Genomic DNA, 19,754 nt, shown 5'->3' with positions numbered 1-19,754 from the left:
GTACTAAGATTGTTCTTTTATATATATACATGTTCGTGAATTGTGAAAGATGCCATGAGAGGCACCACACTCGATCATTTAGGGGACCATCCCACGTGGTTTCACATGGAAGTTTGTTGGCTAATTGAGAATACTTAGAGAGTAGTTATATCATCCCCCCCCCATAAAGTAAAAATTATTTCATAAAGTATAACTAATTTTGTACCCCTCCTGATTTGATGTCACGAGTTAAGTCTCAAACGTCTTCTCAAAGAAAGGGGGAAAAGTTACAGCCGGACAACATGCTAATTGAGTGAGAAATTAATTTCTGAATCTTATTTTGCCAGTAATTTAGACTGCTTAAACTCTCTACAATTCTTGTCTTGAAGATTGGCTTCTTCTATTTCACATGAACAAATTAATTTTTTTTAAAAAAATTAAGAATTCTTGAAGTATGGGATTTTAGGGTCCCTCACCTCGCATCCCTGGCTTCATTGGATTCTTCTAAGTACAGTAAATTAAGTTGGCCCTGTGTATGGTCCATGTTAATCATTTATATAGCTCATAGTTGACAAGTTTGAGCTGGCTATTCTATATAAAGTCTCCAAGGAAAAAAAAAAGCCAGGCTAAAGGCTAAAAAGCTAGAACAAACATGGGGTAATTTGGAAGATGCAAAATAAAGTAAGTTGGAATGATGAGATGGAAAGAGAGAAATGAGATGGAAAGAGGAACAATATGAGTAATGTATGAAGATGCTAATAATGATCAGGGATCAATGGCTTGTTATGCCTTGCGGAGAAGCTTGAAGATGGTGGTTGTTTGCAATCAATTAAAGATGACTTAGAGTGGCAGTCATAATATAGAGGAGCAATAGTGCAACATATAAAAAATTCAATAGGATAGTATTTAGATAATTAAACTAATTCATAACATATAGGTGTATCTTGGTTCAAATCCCAACAGCGTCCGTTTAATTGAGACATTATTACATTCTATTTTTTTTAATAACATACATATAATATTGTCCTTGTAGACTTATTATTGTTTACTCCTTATATTTTCATAATACTCCGTTTAAGCCTATATTTTTTATTTATCTCCAAACACACTTTACATAACCGTGTAGCTTAAAAGTAAGAATATTATCATTTTTAGAATGTTAAATACCATATACATATATCTATATGTATATTTGTCATTTGTTATCTATGGTAAAGTCAAAATAATACCGTATTAATGGGCTAGTGATCAGATATTTTAATGGGTTGAATTTGAATCATGTTAAATAAAATATGTTAGAAAAGAAGAAGAATGTAAACAATAATAAACAAAAAAAGGGTATAAAATATTGTTTTCCTCGCATAAAATGCCGGTGGTTTAAAAGTAAAGGAGATTAGTTAAGACATATTTACTACTTAGATAAACATAGTTATAGATAAAATCTTGGAGAATCCATTTACTTTGTAAGAAACATCTTGTAGAATGTAAAAAATCTCACCGGAAATCTCGGATGAGTGAAACAGTGAGTTACAGCTCGTGAGTGTTGAATAGATGACAGCTTGTGGTGGTACTCCATTATTTTGGAGCCATTATTAGCATTACGAAACGGCATTCATGCATTTGTTGACAAAAATGGAGATGGAGATGGAGATGGAGATGGAGACTCCAACGGCTCTCAGTTTGTGTACACAATTTGGATCGATTTGTTGACATTCTTACCCAAATGTGACTTAGAATCCACCTAGTTAAGTTAAAGAAAGGGAAATCAATTCTCTTTCGGTTCTTTAATACTTTTAAATCTATAGCAACAAAACAAATTAAATTAAACTATTTAAGAGTATAAATTTTTGATCTTGAGAGAGACTTATAGCACCCAATAAATTAAAATAATTTAAGTTTTAAAATGGTAACTTAAATGAGTGAAAGGGAATAGAGCTAGTGCCATATAGCACGTAACAAAAGGCATAATTTTGGTCCATATACAATAGCAACTGAGGCCATTGGCCAATGAAAGAGGAAGTCCGAGTGATCGATGCAGCGATTCAAGTGGTCTAAAGAAGTCCACATTTACCCACTATGCTTATAAAATCTGGATAGGAAACGACAATAATTAGAACCGGATTTGATCTTTTATGGGTCAACTTTAATCAACTCCTGTGATGCAACTTTGAACAGTATCCACTATCCAGGTGTACAGCATAGTAGAAGCTTTTAATTCCTCTGACCAGCTATTAATCTATTCTCTAAAATATAACGCACGCGTATGGAGCAGCAAAGTTTGAATAAAAGACCATTAACGACCCATTAATATTTGCATGCACGTAAGGAGGAAACTATATATACGAGGTAAGGGTGGTTTTCTTCTTTCATAACTCAAGCTTAGAATTCCTTCAAGTAGCTAGCCATGGCTTCTCATCTTATTGGCCTCTTGCTTGTCTTTAGTTTAGCCTTTTCTGCCCGCGGGCAGTTGTCTCCCACGTTTTATTCGAGCTCCTGTCCGAACCTACAGGGCATCGTAAGGGCAGGCGTCGCTCGGGCAGTTAATAGGGAGCTAAGGATGGGTGCATCCCTCCTCAGACTCTTCTTTCATGACTGCTTTGTGAACGTGAGCTATATATATATATATATATTGATATACTCTTCTTTTGTACTAACATACTATATATATAAACGTGCCATCTTGTTACTCATCTCATCTCCTTTAACCAGGGCTGCGATGGCTCGATCCTCCTCGCCGACACGTCGACCTTCACCGGCGAGCAGAACGCGTTCCCTAATAAGAACTCCGTTCGCGGATTCGATGTCATAGATACAATTAAATCCCAGGTTGAAGCATCTTGCCCGTCTACTGTCTCCTGCGCCGACATACTTGCCCTCGCTGCTCGAGACGGTGTCGTCTTGGTATGAATCGATATCTTCTAAATGCTACAATATGATGATTTTAGCTTCCCTTTGTCCAAAAAAATTTAAGGAATGCTAGGCGACTTTTATTTATTTATTTCCATCGGAGATGAGAGTGCACAACAAATTGGGTTACGGACCAAACATTACCTTATATAACATTTACATAAACAAAAATGTAACAGCAATGGTAATAGTTATAATATATAACAGTAGAAATCCTTGCAGCTAGGTGGACCAACATGGACAGTACAACTTGGCCGCCGCGATGCAACGACGGCGAGCCAGAGCTCAGCGAACAGCGACCTTCCGGCCCCGAGCTCGAGCCTCTCCACCCTCATCACCAAATTCTCCGACAAAGGTCTCGACGCCCGCGACATGACCGCGCTCTCCGGCGCCCACAGCATCGGCCAGGCCCGGTGCGTCAACTTCCGCGCCCACATCTACAACGACACCGACATCGACGCCAACTTCGCCGCGCTCCGCCAGAAGAACTGCCCGTTCTCCGGCGGCGACGACAATTTGGCGCCGCTCGATCAGCAGAGCCCCAACCGGTTCGGAAACAACTACTACCAGAATCTATTGTCTCAGCGTGGTTTGCTCCATTCTGACCAGGAGCTATTTAACGGCGGGTCGCAGGACTCGTTGGTGAAGCAGTATAGTAGCAACGCGGCGTCGTTCGCGAGCGACTTCAGAGCGGCGATGGTGAAGATGGGAGGGATCTCTCCGTTGACCGGGACGAGCGGGGAGATTAGATTGAACTGTGGGAAAGTCAACTCGTGATATAAGACCTATAACTCTGTGAGAGAGACTCATAAGTTTACTACAACGGATATGACTGCTGCTTATCTTATTGTAATGCTCAGCAGCCAACTAAAGGGTGCAGCTAGCTTCCTAGTCTTGTAACGTCTTATAATGAGAATAAATTGAATCAAATACTTTGCCTACGATTGAATAGTTGGTTTAACTAGTTGTTATTAAGTAACTTCATATGGTTCTTTTCATATTAAATTTAGAGTGTTTTCTTAAAGGTTTCACCCAGACGAAAAAGAAGAAGCCAATTGCTCCCTGATATGCGTGTGAAAAAGTTCAATATCTCTCCATAATTCGCAGTTGCTAGTCTGCATCAACGTCACTTTCTTCCCAGTTGGAGGCTTTAAATAAGCCCATCCGTAATAGCAAAATTAATTCTCATAGAATTTGAACCAAACTTGAGCAACGTATTATAATTTTCTAGCTCCATGAAGCATCAGATGATAATATCGTATTATTTTTGTTAAAGGAAAGAGAAAATATATTAAAACTTAGCCACCTATACACAGGAGGGATTATATTGTGTTTGAACATCAGTATATCTTCCTACTTCTTAAATTAGGTAAATTAAATATCCAAATTTTGCATATATTACCCATCTAGAAGTCCAAAATTGCACACACGTCCACGGGTCTACCTAGTCTTTAAATTACATATACTCCTACTAATTAAATGATATTGTTTAATATATATATATATATATTAAAATTGCGACAGTATCCTTTAGCCTTGGCCTTAATAAACGCTTCATATTACAATCACATGAATGAGTTAGCACCGTTCGCTCATAATTAATGGACACATCCTTGCAAGGAAAGTCTACGGTGACACAAAGAAAAGTCTGAGAGACAAAGACGCCTACCTTCCTATATCGAGTATTATACTATTAAAGGACCCATTGGAAAAACGAAATAATATTCATATTTAAATGATGATTAATTTGATCTATGTCGGCTGCTGACTACTCCTTTGCCTGTATGGCTAAGAGCACGTCTCTTATGTTTAGTCAACAAGGACCACTAATCCTGGGTAGTGACTTATATCTACACTAATAAACATACGGAAAGTGACAATACAATATGATTCACGATTCATATAAAATAGGAATACTATATACAATGTACACACGGAATACTAATCAAAGATATATCTGTCATTTGTCATATTAGTCAAATTTAACTGACTCCATACTTGACCCATCATGTCATAATGAATTAATGTAAGTATCACTTTTTATTTAGATAAAATCTAATAGAATCGTGGTGACTCTGAGAAGTGTTTGACAGCACGGCCATGCCTAACTTCTTAATTATTAAATGATAAAGTAGATCCATTTTGAAAATTAAGAACACTGGCACTTCCACTTGTACTTCGACTTTGTCCAACAAACATGCATGCATGAGAGCTGCGTACTGCATGTCGAAGAAAACTAAGCAATTGGAAGTTGTAAGAAATAATCCAAATATAGACAAGCAGATCAGAGCTGACCATTCCCAAAAGTCCACGCTAAACCACTCTACTATGAGAGAGAGGGCAAGTAAACGACAGACACTCTTTGACGCGTCAACATCGGCGCCGCGTTTCACGTTGCATGAATCCAGTTGTATGGCCGGCTGAAATCGAACCCCTAATTTGACCCCATATATCATTAGTCCAACGTGGTCGCCTGAGCCGCGAAAAAAGTGGCTCGTCGGTGGAAGGGCACGTCACCTAGTCCACACTACATGTGAGTAAGGCTGGATCTTTTTCTTTCCAATTTATTATTTAATTATATATTGCCAAATGTGGACGCGTTTTAGCAGCAAAGCTTGACAATTTCGACCATCTCATTCCAATCCAATCAGTGCATGCAAAGGATCCAATCCATTATAAGTAGTGGTTCATGGCAAGGCACTTCTACCATCTCCACTGAAGCTTATCAATTCTTTCAGAAACAACAAAAAATGGCCTACTCCTCCAAATGCTTACTTGCACTTAGCCTTCTTCTTCTCTCTGCCTTTGCTGCACAAGGGCAGCTCTCGGCTAACTTCTATGCAAGGACTTGTCCAAATTTACAACGCATTGTGCGTTCGGCGATGATCCGGGCCATCAACAATGAGGCCAGGATTGGTGCGTCCATCCTTAGGCTATTCTTCCACGATTGCTTTGTTAATGTGAGTTGTCATTCAAATGCGTTGAGTTAAATTTTCTGTTTCTTTCTTTGTTGTAGCTCCTAGTGGTTAATTGGAACCTTCGACTAAGTGTGTATATATATATTTGTTTCCATTGTTTTAATTCTTATAGGGTTGTGATGGTTCGATCCTTCTCGATGACACGGCGACCTTCACCGGCGAGAAGAATGCGTTCCCGAATAGGAACTCCGTTCGCGGTTTTGAAGTCATTGACACCATTAAATCGAATGTCGAAGCAGCTTGCAGTGGAACCGTGTCTTGTGCTGATATCCTCGCCCTTGCTGCTCGCGATGGTGTCTTCTTGGTGCGTATAAATTTAAGCTGACAGAGAGAACGATAGATTTTATCTTCTTCTTAAGGAAAGCATTTATAACATTTGATTTCTACTATGCATTGCAGCTTGGAGGACCATCCTGGCAAGTACAACTAGGTCGCCGGGATGCGACTACCGCCAGCCAGGCCACGGCCAACGCCGACCTCCCCGCACCGAGCTCCGACCTCTCAACCCTCCTCTCCAAATTCTCCGTCAAGGGCCTCAACGCCCGCGACATGACGGCGCTCTCCGGCGGCCACACCTTCGGCAAGGCGCAATGCACCAACTTCCGGGCGCACATCTACAATGACTCCAACATTGACCCGAACTTTGCGGCGCTCCGCCAGCAGAATTGCCCGGCGTCCGGCGGCGACACGAACCTGGCCCCATTGGACGTGAAAAGCCCGACAAGGTTCGGCAATAACTACTACCAGAACTTAGTGGCTCAACGTGGTTTGTTGCACTCGGACCAAGAGCTATTTAATGGAGGATCGCAGGACCAATTGGTGAGGTTGTATAGCTCCAATCAAGCCTTGTTCTTTAGAGACTTTGTTACGGCTATGATTAAGATGGGGAATATTAGCCCATTGACTGGAGCCAACGGTGAGATTAGATTGATTTGCGGAAAGGTGAACTAATTTGTTCGAGTTGGAGCAAGATCTTGTTAAGTTTGCAGTATATGTGAGCAATATTTCTATTTGTTGTTGAATATGGTGAATTTTAGCCCTGGTTGTTGGGCTTTAATTACGTTTGTAATCTTCTGTACGTATACTTATTTCTGTCAAAAGTTGGAATGAAGCAAATAATGATTCATTTATGTCTAGCTTTCCTTTTGAATCCTTGCCTTACATAGTTAATGATGAAGAATTAAGGGTAAAACAATATATTTATATTTCTTGCTTCATATGATTTGCAAGCCAATCATGCACTGCCAAGTATGCAATCAAGATCTAGCAATTGACTGCAGAGATTCACTTCCCATACTCTGGCTCTATTACACAGTAAAAAGGCCACAGATAATGCAACAAATTTTCTTTTTCGAGTAATTTTAAAGCTTCCACTTTCAAACATATTTGAAATCATAAAAAAATCTGAGAGATTGTCTCGTTGACTCATCAACCACTACAGATAAATTTGAAACTAAACAAGACAGGCAGTCATGAGATTAAACAAAACTTTATTTTTGTTTGGTATGATTGACGACAACTTTGGTCAGAAGTTCCATGCAAAAAATATAAAAAAATAAATAAAAACTTAGCCGGAAGTATCTTCTTCTTATGGTTTGACTGTTGACATTAACCACTTCTGAGTATGTTACCATCAAATAGTTCTCTAATTAAAGCTTGATGGCGACTAGGTATGGAGTACAGGTGACAACGTTTAATGAAAGACTAATGTGTCCAGCTGTGACGCTGATTAAAAGCTTCTAACTTTCCGAATAGCGACATGGAGAACGACATGAACAAAGTTGAACCTTTACCAATCTTTCTCAAGTTGAAAGGATTTACCTTTCTAGAATTGTTCATTATCAATCTTAGGTAGCAGGAATTTGCTTCTATTGTAAATATTTGAAGTGTTTTAGAGGATATAATTAAGAGACTTGAACTAATTGGTTGCATCTAATGAAACATCAACAACGCATTCAAACACCACCAAGATATTCATATTATAACCAGACTAGAGATGGATAGAGGAAATAGGCCTCAAAGAACATAGTGGACTGCAGCTCATAAACTCTGTTATGCTAATAAAGAAACAAGTTGAAGATGTAGAAACAAGTTGAAGATCCAATAGGCACTTCCCACTTCAATACATTCAAACAATTGATGCTCAACCAGTCTCAGAAAGCTAATCTATATACTGTTAAAGCATAGCAATGTAAAGAGCAAGAAGTGTAAATCTGGCATTAAAAACGATTTTCCACTATCCTACATAGATATCATCATCAAATTAGGTACTATGAAGCCCTTAAAACTGTGAACTTACTTACCAAGCTAATTGCCATACAAGAAATTTACTCTTCTTACAAAATGGAGCAGCTCACCTGCTTCAGCTACAGTTTCACTAGCTAAACAAACTCAAATTCTAATTAAAACCTCCAACGTTAGAGTCAAAGGTATCGAATGACAGTCATTCATCTTCTTATACCAGTTGTTAGTTTCTAAATTATTAATTCAGAGAAACTTGAAGCATTCTGGTTGCAAACTCAAGGGTTGGTTTTACCAAAGTCGGGTGACACTACAGGCTTGGAAGCATGAAAGCTAGAGCTGCAGCCTTTTGCGTTTGGCCTGTTCTTAACGAGAGGGACAAGTGACTGGACAACATCTGCCATCAAAGGTCTGTAATCAGCCTCTGGTTGTACGCACATGGCAGCGATCGCAGCCACCTGAACAGCATCCTTCATTGTGTACTGACCTTCCAATGCTGGATCCATGATCTGTACAACTTTTTCTCTGTCGCTGAGGCAAGGCAGGGCCTTTCATTACGACAAGAGATTGCCAAATTAGATCAAGAATGGATTTGTCATAAAGAATTCAAGATAGTACAAACAGCATGCACAAAACCACAAAGAATTTAAAGTGACTTCTTCAGACCAACATGCAAAATGGAAGTGTGAAATTCCTGGTGAGATTAATTAGTTATCAACATAATTACCGAAGTTTGTTGGTTATACAGTCCTTCATATAACGTCACTGCATTTCTTCTTTTAAACAGGTTGTGTTCAGTTCGAGAGTAAAACCACAGAGAAATATCAAGATGCGAAAAAACCTAACTAGCACTTCTTTCACTAATGCCAACTTTTCTACTTCTCTATCAGGATAAGTGATCTAACACAATAAGAAGAATGCGGCATGAATCAGTAATTAGGATCACAAAAGAATATAATACTCACCCAAGTCACAAGAACACCTTCCCCAGGAGGCCTCTTCATGTCTACTGGAACCCTGCCAGTAAGCAGCTCCAACAGCACAACTCCATAGCTGTATACATCTGATTTAGTAGTCAAATGTCCAGTTAAGGCATATCTGTATAGATAAGAATGGATACTCCACCTTAGAAAATTACAAATAAGCACCAGAGAAGTATTGCAGGACTAAACATTGATATCAGCATGTTTGATAGTAAAAAAGATTAAGATGAGAAATTCCGCAAAGACGAGAAATTCACAATAACAACAAATAAGGGATTTGTTTTTACTCAGGGGCAACATATCCTTGGGTGCCTAAAACTCGTGTTGAAACATGGCCACCAGCTCTATCAGATCCAAGCTTGGCCAAACCAAAATCTGAAACTTTGGCATGGAAGTTTCTATCCAAGAGGATATTGCTGCTCTTGAAATCCCTATGGATGACAGGTGGAGTTACATGCTCATGAAGATATTCTAGTCCTTTTGCAGCTTCAAGAGCAATTCTCATTCTTGTATCCCAATCTAACTTTGAAATACCACCAAAAGAACCTGCAAGTACCAATTATGATAGTAGATGAACAGTGAAGACAGTGTTACAAAACGTGCCTAACAAGTATTTAGAGACAAAATGCATCAGAACATGCTTAGGAGTCTGTTACTCTGTTATTTGACAGATGAAAGAAGAAAAAGTTTGAATGGTTTGATCTACGATGATGATAGCACGGCTTAAGCCATTTGTACCATCAGAACATGCTGTAAGTCCTAGTATTATTTCTCCATAATGCTTTTGATACTGGAGAAACAAATACAGGCCAGCTGAAAACAGAAAAAATTCAACCAAAATGTATAATTAACATTCTTCAATCGTCTATGACCCTACTTCAATGACGGCTAATGCTGTTCACATGTCCTTGGAAGGCATTTCGATCTTTCTGACTTCTCACACTATGAGAAGCAGTAGTATAAATTTGTCCACTAAGAAGCAAACCCAAGGTATACCGATATGCATATTTAAACAGATATATGAACTTAATATAATGCATTAAGAAGTTAACCCTACACATTAGACAGAAGTGTTGATCCCTAAGAATATTTTACCCCTTAGACAAAAAAGTTATGAAGTCCTTGCAGTAATATGGCCCCAAAACTTCTACAATAATATGCTCCAAGTCTCCGTGATCCTAATGCACCACTTAGCCAGACTTCCATATTAATCTTATCGATCCCGAGCAGACCATAGTCTAAAACCCTAAACCCCCTTTCTGCAAGCATTTCTACAACTCAATAACCAAAGATCAAATAGGAAATGATCATACCTCCACTTGGATAGAGATGCTCCTGTAATCCACCATTCGCCATGAACTCATACACCAGAAGCCGGTGACCGCCATCGGAGCAATGCCCGATCAACCCCAATAGGTACGGCGAGCGTAGGCGAGTGAGCAACTCCACCTACATTTCCAAATATCCAAACTTTATCCAATCAACAAGACCCCCAGCAACTTTTAACAACGGAAATCAAAGCATCTATAATGGATACAAGAGACCTCCATCTTGAACTCCTCTTCCCCTTGCTTCCCTGGCCGATCCATAAGCTTGACAGCAATCTTCCTCCCATCAGGGAGTACTCCCCTGTATACCGATCCAAAGCTCCCATGGCCCACCACATTGCCTTTCCCAAATCCACCAGTAGCCGCATGGAGCTGCTTGTATCCGAACACCTGCACACCTCTCTCGCTGACAACCACAGGAGCTTCTTCGTCTCCTCCCAAAGGCGTCTCCTTTTCCTCTTTCTCTTCCTTCTCCGCCACCTCTGACGAAGGAACCAAGGACCCATCAGCCTAAAGCAAGTGAAAGAGAAAGAAAAAGAGAACGGAGAAATGGGGCAGGGAAGTGAAAGGGATCTCACTGTTAAGGGACTTGAGGTGCTTGGAAACCTTGTTGCTGATGTAGCAATAGTAGCTGAAGGCAACGAGGAGGGAAGTTAAAGAGAGTGCGGCTAAGACTACGATTACGAGAAGAGCCACTCCCTCCTCTCTCTTGTAGTCTCCCTCCATTTGGGTATAGCAAGAGAAGAAGAACGCTCTAAACTTGGACTAACTTTGTGATTCCAATGGCAAGAAGGGAGAGAGGGAGAGCGCCAAGGAGGAAGAGCAGCGGAGGAGACAATGAACAGATGAAGTGCTGGAACTGAAGCGTGAGCACTGAGAGCAGGGTTTGTGTGTAGAGAGAGAGAGAGAGGGGATCCTCTGCAACCTAAAATTTGGGAATTTACTACAACCTTTATGCATTGGCTCTTGAAACATTCACATCCAATCAGGAGATGCCAAGTACCTAAATGAAGCAAATTCCTGCAGTTGGGCAGTCTTCTATTTATCGATATATCTTTTCAAAGAAAAGTTGGGAGAGAGAGAGACAAAGGAAAGTCATCAAAAAGATTAAGTAAGTGGGGTCAGCGGTTCAGAGCAGATTGCTACTATTTCTGTGGAGTTATTGGTGAGGGCTTTCGACCGTTTCTGATTAATTAATTATTTCCTCGTGATAAGTTCTGATTTAGCCAAGGGGGTCTACGATGGTTTAGGGCTGGCTGGCTGGCTCCTAAGTGGGATAATGTGCTCCTAATTTAACCTCTTGTGTTAATTATTTTTAGGAAAATTTTCAATTAAAACCTTATATTTAATCAATTTTTCGTGACTACAAAGAGTCTTGGGCTTCAGATGGGCTTCATCCAGAGCTTAAGTGGACAAAGGACTGAACAAATTTAGATATGGATGATGGCCCATGGCCCACGATCGGGTTCGTACTTCAATCAAATCCGAAACCCGAGACCCGAAACCAACATTTGGAATAATAAGTGATGTAGTTCTTTTGAGGTTTTCTTTACCTCTGAATGCGAATAGAATAATGCACATAGATAGAAACAAACTATAGTTTTTTTGGGGGGAGGGGTTCATATAAAAGATTAATATAATAATTGTGGTAGGAAAGAAAAGAGAAGTATGAGGCTGTAAAAGGTTTGCATTTATGGATCACTAACAGCTATCCAACCTAATCAACTTGGGTCATGGGCATCCACATCTATCGTTACTTTTTCTATCCACTTATCTTTCCCTCCTTATAGATTCAATTGTCTAAATAGTTCTTGTTTTGCGTTGGCTATTGCCTAAAAGATTCACATATCCCGTGATTTTTCTTTATTATAAGGAAAAGAATAAGTACGTTAACATGTTAATAGCTTTCCGGCAATGGAAGTGTAGGTCTAATGTTCGAAGCTAGATTTCTCGTTTAACTGATCTTAATGCTCATTATGTTTTCATGTAGAACATTTAGGTAGTTATCTTATAAGTACTCCTTAAGAGTATTTTAATAAAGAAATAAAGTAATCTAAGCACGCATCGGAACTAGCACCTTGGCAAAAAGAAGAGAAGTGGGTCCCCCGATCTTCACGACGGCGAGCCGTTGGAAGCTATAGGAGTTCTTCACAGCTTCTCGGCCTATTATTTAGTAGCATCATCTCTCTAGAATTAGGTCTCTTTGCTCTCTTCGCCTTCATCCCCAAAGTCCAAGAAGCCTCGTGTCTCGATCTCTCCCACTCTCTTCGCTTCTTTGGACAACGATGGCGGAGGCGACGCCGAAGAAGCCAACGGGTGTTTGGAGCACCGTCAAGCCCTTCGCCAATGGCGGCGCTTCGGGGATGCTAGCCACCTGTGTCATCCAACCCATTGATATGGTCAAGGTGCATCTTTTTTCTTCCTTTCCTAGTTCACAATTTGATATGATTGAATGAAATGGGCGCCTTAATCAATTCGACTGAAAAGGTTGTTGACTTCAATTGTTTGTAGGATTGGACCTAGTTTGTTTTATTTGTAATCTTGTAGATCCAAGAAAGAAAGCTTTTTTTGTGGTATTATTGTAATGGATATATAGTTGCTGGTGGAGCTTTTAGATCCAGCCTAAGTGAGTGTTCTTCCGGGTTGTTGAATTTGTTTTTCTATGGTTTTCAGGTGAGGATCCAATTGGGACAGGGGTCTGCAATGCAGGTCACGAAGAACATGCTTGCCCAAGGGGGATTCGGATCCTTCTACAAGGTCTGCTCTTCTATATCTTTTCTTCTCCTTCTTTTCCTTCTTAGTTTTCTATTTTTCAAATTGTTAGCATGTAATCGTCCCTCATCTAAGTGAAGGTATTTTGGATTTTAAAGATAATTGAGTATCTTTTCTCATGTTCAGGTAGATTCTGTTGTGCTGTTTTCCATGTTTTATTAGTTTGAAGTGGATAAAGACATTCAAGGGCGAAGCAACTTGTGTACATATTCCACAAGTAAAGATTGCATTTAGGCTGTAGCACACAAGAAGACGAATATAATTTATTTCAATATCATATGTCTCATGGCAAGTGGAACATCAGCACAGTTATAGATTGTCAGTGGAGTTCTGTCAATGATTGGTTTTTCTTGAAGTATTTAGAAAGAAGCATGTAATATAAGCTTCTGATATCCATTTAAACTTTACATACTTCTTGTCAGAATATAGCCATTTCAGTTTTTTTTTTTCTTTGATTGAATAACATTGGTCTTTTTGTTGTCTATTTTGTCCATGATTTCATAGACACTCAGTTGTTCACTTGCGAAAGCTGATGCGATGTTTTTGAACTCTCATCTTTCTTTACTTGGTGATTATTAATTTGCTATGGAATCAGGGACTCTCAGCCGGTTTACTAAGGCAAGCGACTTACACAACTGCACGACTGGGATCCTTCAGGTTAGTTGCATCATGTAGAAATATTCTGTTAGATTTCATAATTAATGGTGGAGGGAAAATGAACTTGCGTCATGTGAGGTAAGGTGGTTGTTTCTTAAAACAATGAGCTTGTGTTAGCCATCAATCGTTGCATATTTTCTGTCTTTACCACTGAGGCTAGTCAAGCTGCTCTGAAGAATATAGAGCCCCAACTATTCTGCGAACTGACTTTATAAACTAGTTATAGGCATCTCTAAACTGTTTCTGGATACTCATGATTGTTGGTTTATGTATAGTTCTGTCTTTTGGAGTTAGGTATTTGATTAGTAGTGTTATTCTTTCCGAGATGAAAATCTATTTAGCAAGTGAATTTCTATTGCTCAGAGTTTTGACAAACAAGGCAGTTGAGGCCAATGATGGGAAACCACTGCCGCTGCTTCAGAAAGCTTTTATAGGTCTCACAGCTGGAGCAATTGGAGCATCTGTTGGTAGTCCTGCTGATTTGGCACTTATTAGAATGCAGGCTGATGCAACTCTACCACTAGCACAACGGCGAAATTACAAGAATGCTTTCCATGCACTTTACCGTATTATTGCTGATGAAGGGGTTCTAGCACTTTGGAAAGGTGCAGGTCCCACTGTAGTGAGAGCAATGTCGCTAAATATGGGCATGCTTGCGTCTTATGACCAGAGTGTTGAGTTTTGCAGGGATTCACTCGGTTTTGGAGAAGTTAGTACTGTACTAGGTAAGCTGGTAAAGTTGTTTGGAAGTTTTAATTTGAAAATGATGATAGATCTTTCTACTAAAAAATTTATATTTGAGATTTGAGATAATCTCATAACTAGATGTAGGAAGTCAAAATTGGATCTGTATTAGATGGCAAGGGAGAGAAATGTTTAACGAATCATGTGAAATTACTCTTAAAGCCAAATTTGATGCTTTTTTTTATTTATCCTTTTCTTCTTGTGTAAATTAGACCACCTAAGTTATAAGAATATTATAAATTGCAGTTCATAAGAATTTAAAGCCAAATCGTTATGTTCTGCCAACATTTGTAAATCAGAAACCTAGTTGAGTATCCTTTAAAGATAATGAGAAACTCTTTGGATGGTCTGCAATATTAGGATGCATGGTTCTTTTTGGGAGAATGATTTGATGCTAATATGTGCTAATTTATCTTCTCTTTGCAGGGGCAAGTGCCGTTTCAGGATTCTTCGCATCTGCTTGCAGCTTACCCTTTGATTATGTCAAAACACAAATTCAGAAGATGCAGCCAGATGCAACTGGGAAATATCCTTACACTGGGTCTCTGGACTGTGCCCTCAAGACATTAAAGAGTGGAGGGCCTTTCAAATTTTATACCGGCTTTCCCGTCTACTGCGTGAGGATTGCGCCGCATGTCATGGTAAAACTACATGCTGTCCATCTCTCAGATTGGCTTCTAAACTATAAATGTCTTCTTCCCATGTTTAATTGTTTGAATTGCATCTTTATGCAGATGACTTGGATTTTTTTGAATCAAATCCAGAAGATGGAGAAGTCTATGGGATTGTAGGAGTTTATGTAGTTCTGAGTGCTGTCAGTTTAATTATTTCTAGTAACTCCCCGACTTGCAGAGCTTTAGGTTATGCTGTACCTTGGTTTTACGAGTCATAATAATTGATTATTTTTTATATTATCTGGGAAACCACTCCCAGGCGATTTCGTTTTGGGTTGACACAAATAGGAAGACAATTAACAGTTGAGTGCTCAACCTTGGATTAGCTTTTGTTGTGAATTAATCTTGAACTTATTCGTCCAAGTTTTATAATTTATCTAGAATTGGTCCTTTTGTTTTCTCTATGTTACAAGCTAAAATCATCAAGTCCGGAGCTTCTCTTGTTGTCTTCCCTTGTATCATACTTTGTGGCTGTTGGATATTGCAATTTTAATTGATTCTAAAATCATGCCTCAATTTTAGGCATAATTATGGGGAACGATTTGTAATTTTACTCTACAAATAAATTTAGCTAAATTATATTTTAAAGCATGTCATCGAGATTCATCTGTGTGGAGATAAATTCGTAATATTAAATATCTAAAATTAATAATTTCCGTGTCTAACTCCATAACTACCTATAACTGATTTATATTAACGGATCTCATCTTACCGTTGAAATGACATCATTTTAGATTCGATTTGTTTAGACAATAGATTTTAGAGGAATATTCGTTCCAAGATTCTTGTATATATAATTTTTACCATTATGTTTTTGTACACCTATCACATTGTGCACGTGACCCCACCGCTCCCTTTGACCCTAACGTGCACCGTGAGAGATGAGCCGTCAACTTAGCTTCTCTCTCTCTCTCTCTCTCTCTCTCTCTCTCTCTCTCTATTTAAGTCCACTCGTCTTTGCTTCTTTATCGCCCCCCTCTCGAACTCTCGCTCTCTCCTCCAATGGCGGAGAAGAAAGGCCTCCTTCTCGGGCGTTACGAGGTGGGCAGACTCCTCGGCCATGGCAACTTCGCGAAGGTCTACCACGCCAAGAACCCCACTACCAAAGAGGAGTTCGCCATCAAAGTCCTGGACAAGGAGAAGATTTTCAAGTCCGGCTTAGTCGGCCACGTCAAGCGGGAGATCGCGATCCTCCGCCGCGTCCGCCACCCGAACATCGTCAAGCTCTTCGAGGTCATGGCCACCAAGTCGAAGATCTACTTCGTCATGGAGTTCGCCCGCGGCGGCGAGCTCTTCAACAAGGTCGCGAAGGGAAGGCTCCAAGAGGACGTCGCGAGGAAGTACTTCCAGCAACTGATCTCCGCCGTCGCGTTCTGCCACGCGAGAGGCGTCTTCCACCGCGACATCAAGCCGGAAAATTTATTGCTTGACGAGAATGGCGATCTCAAAGTTTCTGATTTTGGACTCAGCACCGTCGCCGACCAGATTCGGCATGATGGTCGTTCTCATACCTTTTGTGGAACTCCGGCTTATCTTGCTCCGGAAGTACTCGCACAGAAGGGATACGACGCCGCAAAGGCGGACATCTGGTCGTGTGGAATCGTGCTATTTTTGCTTATGGCTGGATACCTCCCTTTCCAGGATCGTAGTCTCATTATCTTGTATAGAAAAATCTTCAAAGGCGACTTCCGATGTCCCAAGTGGTTCTCGTCTGGGCTTATCAGTCTTCTCCGCCGGATGCTCGTCACAGTTCCTGAGAGAAGAATCACCATTCCGGAGATCATGGGTAAGAAATGGTTCAAGAAGGATTTTCGCCAAATCAAGTTCTACCCTGAGGACGACGAATTCCATAGCTCTGATGACATTGACTCACCAAAGGCGATCGACGACGAATCTCATTCGTCCTCCTCCTCTGAGCCTAGCATTCCATCCACTATCAAAACCTCTGCTTCTTCTCCTTCTTTACTAGGGAGCCAGAAGTACGGATTGGGAATGCGGAGGCCGCCAAGCTTGAATGCGTTTGATATCATTTCTTTCTCTCCCGGATTTGACCTCTCGGGGCTGTTCGAGGAGAAAGAGGAGGAGACACGGTTCATGACAGCGGCGTCAGTGTCTCAGATTGTATCCAAGCTAGAGGAGGTTGCCAGCTTGGTGAGCTTCACAGTGCGGACTAAAGATTGCAGGGTGAGTCTCGAGGGAACTAAGGAGGGGGAGAAGGGGCCACTGAGAGTTGCCGCGGAGATCTTCGAGATCACACCGTCGCTTGTTGTAGTTGAATTGAAGAAGAATGCAGGGGATAAGATGGAGTATGAGGATTTCTGCAGGAAGGTGCTCAAACCGGGATTGCAGGACCTCATCTACAACCCATCGGCTTCTGAGGAAAATATCTCCTCTGACTCAAAGTAGAAGAGTAGAGACAGTAACATTTTATTATTCTTTTTTTATCCATGCATATTCTTTCAGTTCATAAAATTCTTCAATCTTAATTTCTATTTGTTTTTGTTTGATAACAGTATCATTAGTACTGTAAAAGGAAAATTCCATCTTTAGATCTGTATATTCATTGTTAGGTTAGGCTTTCTGCAATTCCAATAATAACATCTCATGCTTTTGTGGGAGAAGTTAAATCCATTGAGTGCAAAATTGTTTCTGATTGCTTGAAGTGGTTGTATTTGATCTCCTTATAGACGGCGCGTATCAGATGAGGGTCCTTGCATGTTTGGATTTCAATTCTCAAGGGATAAATTGGTTCTTTGTTATTGCAGCCTAGAATCATCTTATCTTTTTGTTCAGGAGGATCTTGACAAACTTCCCATTTGGAGATCAATGTCTGCTCAAACAATGTCAGCACCAGCCTGAGTTTTTTAGGTGCAGTACTTCAAGGAAAGAATGCAACACCCATTTCTATTTTACTATTATCTCTTAAACATTCGTCTAACTGATCACGGGTAGATAATTAAATCTTGAGAATGTTATCCAAATTCTTCACAACAAAAAATGATGCAGTGTAGATCTTAGTCCTTTTCAGAAGCTTAATTATTTAGTCATGGAAGCACATCAGATCAATCTTATACATAGCATCAGACTATAAATTTAGGAGAGAAGTTTTCACCTATATCATATGTTCAGTGGACAGCAGAATATCTGTGATGAGAGTTGGCTTCTTAGTCAAGGTGTCAGAGAAGAGGATAAGAATAAAACTGAACATATTTTGCAAGTGATTGTGGCTAACTTTTATTTCTAAGTTAAATAGATTAGATGATTTTTGGACATGTTCTTATTTACTTATACACTTGCAACAATCAGAATCAGCGAAAAGCAGGACTTACTGCTAGCATTTACTTTCGGTTCATGAGTTCTTCCTCCATATATACGGAGGTCTTTTGGTATAATTACATCAGATTCTGATGTGAATGATTAATTCAACTCAAGCATGTTTAATTTGTAATCTCAGTGCTACTTCAAGTCTTCTAATATATATATATGAATCTGAACGGCATTAGTAGGCTATCCAGATGTAGATTGTAGAATTGTGTGTTCAACTATTCTGCTATCATCTATTACCTGTCTTATCTGATAAATCCACTTATTATACTATATAAGTTGATCTCGCATTGTTAGCAATAATCAGAAAGAAAAATGGTTGCCGCATTATAGACTTTGTACTAATGTAAAGACTAATTATCTTATGCGAATGAGAATTGTCAGTAAAAAAAAGAAAATCTTGGAATTTATGTTTCTTTGAATCACTGTCAGTTTTTCTCTTGAAATTTATATATGTTTGAACAGCTGATTGTGACCTACCTAATGGATTTAAGTTATTTGGTCCTTAAAACTTCTGCTATCAGGTATGCCAAGCTTTCCCTCTATGATCTTTTGTTAAAACTATAGGAACTACTCCCTCAAACTCCATCAAAATTCTTACCATGCTCAGAAAAACGAGAAGGATTTTTCGTCTCGCAACTTCTGTATTTAATGGGCTTACACTGGATATAGTGACATTTTTCAATATGTGCGCAGTTGCTCCTCTTCAGATGTTTATTTCATAGGAGGTATAGATTATCAGTTTCCAGTTCCATTCACTCACAGTAGTCATGGAATATTGGCAAAGTGTCAGGAATGAATGAGCTCCCCCTACTTTTTATACTTGCAGTATTTTCACCTGACATTCTTTTAATTGCTAATGAACAGTATTATTACTTGGGCTGTTTCCAGAATATAACTATAGTTATGAGCAATTTTTGTGGTTTTATCTCATATAGCCAAAAGATGCCTATTGCTATGCCTCTATTCTTTTCAAGCTTTTATAGTTCCCTTCTCAAATAAATAAATAAATAAATAAAACCTCTATGGTTAGAGAAGTTGGGTCGGACCTGTTTGGATCGGATTTAAACCCTGGCTTTGTTATAGGTGGATTGGATCCGCATCGAGGGTTATTTGAGTGAAGTAGTCGAATAAAAAGTCTGAATAACTCCGGTTCTATTCCGAACC

General features: G+C 39.6%; 5 protein-coding genes across 5 annotated transcripts; 4 read left to right on the top strand and 1 right to left on the bottom strand.

Moving 5' to 3' along the window:
* Positions 1–2,365: 2,365 nt before the first annotated feature.
* Positions 2,366–3,835, top strand: LOC140768649 (peroxidase P7-like). The gene is made up of 3 exons (XM_073108999.1): positions 2,366–2,584; positions 2,689–2,880; positions 3,109–3,835. The coding sequence occupies exons 1-3, from the start codon at positions 2,384–2,386 to the stop codon at positions 3,661–3,663; spliced, it is 948 nt and encodes a 315-aa protein (XP_072965100.1). The 5' UTR covers positions 2,366–2,383; the 3' UTR covers positions 3,664–3,835.
* A 1,759-nt stretch (positions 3,836–5,594) lies between these two features.
* LOC140768655 (peroxidase P7-like) lies at positions 5,595–6,994 on the top strand. The gene is made up of 3 exons (XM_073109009.1): positions 5,595–5,846; positions 5,977–6,168; positions 6,264–6,994. The coding sequence occupies exons 1-3, from the start codon at positions 5,637–5,639 to the stop codon at positions 6,813–6,815; spliced, it is 954 nt and encodes a 317-aa protein (XP_072965110.1). The 5' UTR covers positions 5,595–5,636; the 3' UTR covers positions 6,816–6,994.
* A 962-nt stretch (positions 6,995–7,956) lies between these two features.
* Positions 7,957–11,280, bottom strand: LOC140768074 (probable serine/threonine-protein kinase PBL7). The gene is made up of 6 exons (XM_073108165.1): positions 10,995–11,280; positions 10,633–10,898; positions 10,402–10,537; positions 9,376–9,634; positions 9,071–9,203; positions 7,957–8,653 (listed from the first exon to the last, which is right to left on the bottom strand). Exons 1-6 carry the CDS (start codon positions 11,140–11,142, stop codon positions 8,384–8,386), a joined length of 1,212 nt encoding a protein of 403 aa, XP_072964266.1. The 5' UTR covers positions 11,143–11,280; the 3' UTR covers positions 7,957–8,383.
* A 1,026-nt stretch (positions 11,281–12,306) lies between these two features.
* Positions 12,307–15,646, top strand: LOC140768075 (mitochondrial dicarboxylate/tricarboxylate transporter DTC-like). Its single transcript, XM_073108166.1, has 6 exons — positions 12,307–12,821; positions 13,090–13,173; positions 13,784–13,845; positions 14,209–14,570; positions 15,016–15,230; positions 15,324–15,646. The coding sequence occupies exons 1-6, from the start codon at positions 12,702–12,704 to the stop codon at positions 15,378–15,380; spliced, it is 900 nt and encodes a 299-aa protein (XP_072964267.1). The 5' UTR covers positions 12,307–12,701; the 3' UTR covers positions 15,381–15,646.
* A 574-nt stretch (positions 15,647–16,220) lies between these two features.
* LOC140768073 (CBL-interacting serine/threonine-protein kinase 12-like) lies at positions 16,221–17,820 on the top strand. Its single transcript, XM_073108164.1, has one exon. It carries the CDS (start codon positions 16,266–16,268, stop codon positions 17,667–17,669), a length of 1,404 nt encoding a protein of 467 aa, XP_072964265.1. The 5' UTR covers positions 16,221–16,265; the 3' UTR covers positions 17,670–17,820.
* Positions 17,821–19,754: the final 1,934 nt, after the last annotated feature.

This window comes from Typha angustifolia, chromosome 10 (genome assembly GCF_048772165.1).
Source record: "Typha angustifolia cultivar Huaian chromosome 10, ASM4877216v1, whole genome shotgun sequence".
In the NCBI taxonomy this organism is placed as follows: Eukaryota; Viridiplantae; Streptophyta; class Magnoliopsida; order Poales; family Typhaceae; genus Typha; species Typha angustifolia.
This window is presented reverse-complemented; position numbering and strand designations above follow the sequence as displayed.

Excerpts from the sequence above, each read along its gene's own strand:
- LOC140768649 (XM_073108999.1), top strand. The coding sequence starts at position 2,384 with ATGGCTTCTCATCTTATTGGCCTCTTGCTTGTCTTTAGTTTAGCCTTT. Across the intron at positions 2,585-2,688 it reads TTCATGACTGCTTTGTGAAC|GGCTGCGATGGCTCGATCCT; the intron begins GTGAGCTATATA and ends TCCTTTAACCAG. Across the intron at positions 2,881-3,108 it reads CTCGAGACGGTGTCGTCTTG|CTAGGTGGACCAACATGGAC; the intron begins GTATGAATCGAT and ends AAATCCTTGCAG.
- LOC140768655 (XM_073109009.1), top strand. The coding sequence starts at position 5,637 with ATGGCCTACTCCTCCAAATGCTTACTTGCACTTAGCCTTCTTCTTCTC. Across the intron at positions 5,847-5,976 it reads TCCACGATTGCTTTGTTAAT|GGTTGTGATGGTTCGATCCT; the intron begins GTGAGTTGTCAT and ends TAATTCTTATAG. Across the intron at positions 6,169-6,263 it reads CTCGCGATGGTGTCTTCTTG|CTTGGAGGACCATCCTGGCA; the intron begins GTGCGTATAAAT and ends TATGCATTGCAG.
- LOC140768074 (XM_073108165.1), bottom strand. The coding sequence starts at position 11,142 with ATGGAGGGAGACTACAAGAGAGAGGAGGGAGTGGCTCTTCTCGTAATC. Across the intron at positions 9,204-9,375 it reads CAAGGATATGTTGCCCCTGA|ATATGCCTTAACTGGACATT; the intron begins GTAAAAACAAAT and ends TTATCTATACAG. Across the intron at positions 8,654-9,070 it reads AAGGTGTTCTTGTGACTTGG|GCCCTGCCTTGCCTCAGCGA; the intron begins GTGAGTATTATA and ends TCGTAATGAAAG.
- LOC140768075 (XM_073108166.1), top strand. The coding sequence starts at position 12,702 with ATGGCGGAGGCGACGCCGAAGAAGCCAACGGGTGTTTGGAGCACCGTC. Across the intron at positions 13,846-14,208 it reads GCACGACTGGGATCCTTCAG|AGTTTTGACAAACAAGGCAG; the intron begins GTTAGTTGCATC and ends TCTATTGCTCAG. Across the intron at positions 14,571-15,015 it reads AGAAGTTAGTACTGTACTAG|GGGCAAGTGCCGTTTCAGGA; the intron begins GTAAGCTGGTAA and ends TTCTCTTTGCAG.
- LOC140768073 (XM_073108164.1), top strand. The coding sequence starts at position 16,266 with ATGGCGGAGAAGAAAGGCCTCCTTCTCGGGCGTTACGAGGTGGGCAGA.